General features: G+C 35.6%; 1 protein-coding gene across 1 annotated transcript; it reads right to left on the reverse strand.

Annotated features, from left to right (window-relative positions):
• Positions 1–4: 4 nt before the first annotated feature.
• On the reverse strand, positions 5–2,587 carry LOC111376352 (signal peptide peptidase-like 4; the record flags this gene model as incomplete). The annotated part of the gene is made up of 5 exons (XM_022999307.1): positions 2,271–2,587; positions 1,821–1,972; positions 1,530–1,712; positions 1,178–1,212; positions 5–176 (listed from the first exon to the last, which is right to left on the reverse strand). Coding segments are annotated over exons 1-5 (651 nt in total), but the record flags the coding sequence as incomplete, so codon positions are not given.
• Positions 2,588–2,672: the final 85 nt, after the last annotated feature.

Below are 2,672 nucleotides of genomic sequence, written 5' to 3' on the forward strand. Positions count from 1 at the left end.
TATTCATTCTTACAAGGATATCTTGGCCAATCCAAGCAAAGGAGACACGGCGGAAAACTGCCCACACTACAGCAAATGCTATGCAGAAAGGAGAAACGGCAAGCGTCAAATATGATACAGCTCCCAGGAAAGGTACTTTAACAAATGACTCTGCGGCAGGTTCAAACCATCTGAAACTATATTGAACTGTTGTTAACCCATGCTTTTGAAAAACTAAATCACTCAAAGAAACCACAAAGAAAAATAGCATCATATATCTCTCTTTGTTCCAAAAGCAAAAGCATCCAAAAGAAATCGTTTATGTCAATTACAATTGAGAACATATTCAAGACACTATCAGCAGGCATCCCCTCCCAAAATAATACAAAGAACGCCCTGGAAAGAGAAAAAATAACAATGATAACAAAAAGAACATAAATTCCCTGCAATTACGAATTTGGATGTAAGAAATTGAACACGGGAATGAGTCTGCTAACAGTATTAAAGGAGATGTGATATAATTTTACTCCCTCTGATTTGTTTGTTTTTGTTATGATGGGAAAAAAAATAAGGAAAAAGAAACTTATTAGCGTTCAATCTTAATAAGTAGAAAAAGAGACAAACTGAGACCATTTCATGCGACTACTAGCATCAGGTTTTGATAAGATTTCCTAAATCAGTTTTGCAGCAATCTGGAGCTCACATAATGAGATAAGTTGAAAATCAAAGGCTTCAATAGAAAAATAGAACTGATGGATCCCTGGTTTGAAACTTGAATATTAAAATCAATAACTACATAATTATACCAAATTACCAATAGAAGAACCAATTATTTTGGGTCATTGAATCTTAGGATTATCCACTATGTTAGTAACACCTAATCTTTTTTTATTCCTCAAAAATCCTAGGCCGAAAGGAAGGAAAGCTGTCTTCAGAATAAGAAGGGAAAAAATGACCAGCAAAATATTATCCTAGACAGGAAGGGGAAAAGATGAAGAAACATTTCTCATGTTCTCCTCAATTTTCTGTAAAACGAGCATGAGAGAAATGCAGTTCCCTCTAATTTTCCCTTCCTAACTAATTGGCCTGTTTTATTTGTTCCCTCCTAGGCAACAAAAATCGTTCTCTCCATGCGACAACAGGAAAAATCGAGACAGTCATGATAACCATGATTTGAAGAAAAATAAAGAATACATACCATGATAATAGTGCCACCAAACAAGTTTGTAGACCCTGTAAGCACAAGGCAAAAGATTCAGCATTCATGGCTAAATTCTAACTGTCCTAATTCAATCCATCTCTGACCTTTTCTAACTCATACATCTTACTAGTCATGCATAACACGATTAAAAGAAAATATTTCTCTACCCATGCATTTGTCTATCTCCTTCCCCTCTCTTCTCATTATTATTTTTTTAGCAACGCTCTTCCAACTATATTTAGATGAAATATAAGGCCATAGACTTCTAATTTTCTTTCAAAAGATAATGAAAACTTTGCACTGATAAGATATTTTCTTAGAGAACTTGTGTAATGCTAAGACTGTGTACCTCTATACCACCGATGCAAAACAGAACCACCAGAACCTCAATGAACCAGTAAGACATCAATTTGTAGAGCATAACCAAGAAACAGGAAGCAATCACGACAAAGAAAACTGCTGATGTCGTGTTGATGTCCACAAAACCACTAGAGCGATAGTTTTCCTTGCTGAGGTACTCATCAGAACCATCCTGCACAGTCAACCAAAATATATCAAGTGCACGATCTGAGAAACCGATTATTGACTGTAACCAGCAGAACCTTAATCAAATAGAAAAACTATGATTATAATGAGCAACCTTTAAGAGCTTGTCCTGCTCAATAGCTGCTTCTCTTGCAGTGGATGCAGACCAATAAGATGCACATAAAATGGTACCAACAGCCATTAGCCATAGAAAAACCTCAGCTACATCCACTGCTGGTCGATGTGGAGAGTACAGCTGAACAGAAACTAAAAGAAAGGCAAGTCCTTAAGCAACAGCTCAGAGAAAGAAACCCTGTATTGACAAAAGCTGAAACACGTGTGTCTGTTCCACAGCATTAGACAATATTGTACTCTAATCAATAAATCTTATTTTCCTTCTTCCTTAATATTGCAAGTTCTATAAAGTGATATCCAATCCTTCCTATCAAGCATGCTAATAATGCCTAGATGTAGCAGCTAGAGCATCAAAATATACATCAAAAAAATAAAAAAATAGAATTATTTTTCATCTTTGACAATGTTAAACCATGCAGCGTAATCTTACCATGCGAGTTATTCTTGATACTTTGCACCAAGCTAGCACCAGCATCTTGTGGGATCATGACAGCAGGTATCTTAATGTCCACATCAGTTTCGTTGGCTTCACAAACCATCTTGAATAATTCTAAAGAATTACCCCACCACAAAGGAGGCCATGTCAGCTATAAATTACGACACAACAAATCCTTCAATATTTTCACACATTCACAATTCAGTGGTTATTCGAGCAATTGGTTCTAGACCTGGGTCCACATATAATTATCTTTAGTTGGATTGTGAATTTCCAGATTAAGAAGACAATTTTATGAGTTTTGAATAAGGATGTTCACCAATATCATGTGCAATTATGTAAATTATAATTTGTATAGTTGTACTGAGATAATCTTTATTGGCAAGAGTACATTGG

Source organism: Olea europaea, unplaced genomic scaffold, assembly GCF_002742605.1.
Source record: "Olea europaea var. sylvestris unplaced genomic scaffold, O_europaea_v1 scaffold14926, whole genome shotgun sequence".
Lineage (NCBI taxonomy): Eukaryota > Viridiplantae > Streptophyta > Magnoliopsida > Lamiales > Oleaceae > Olea > Olea europaea.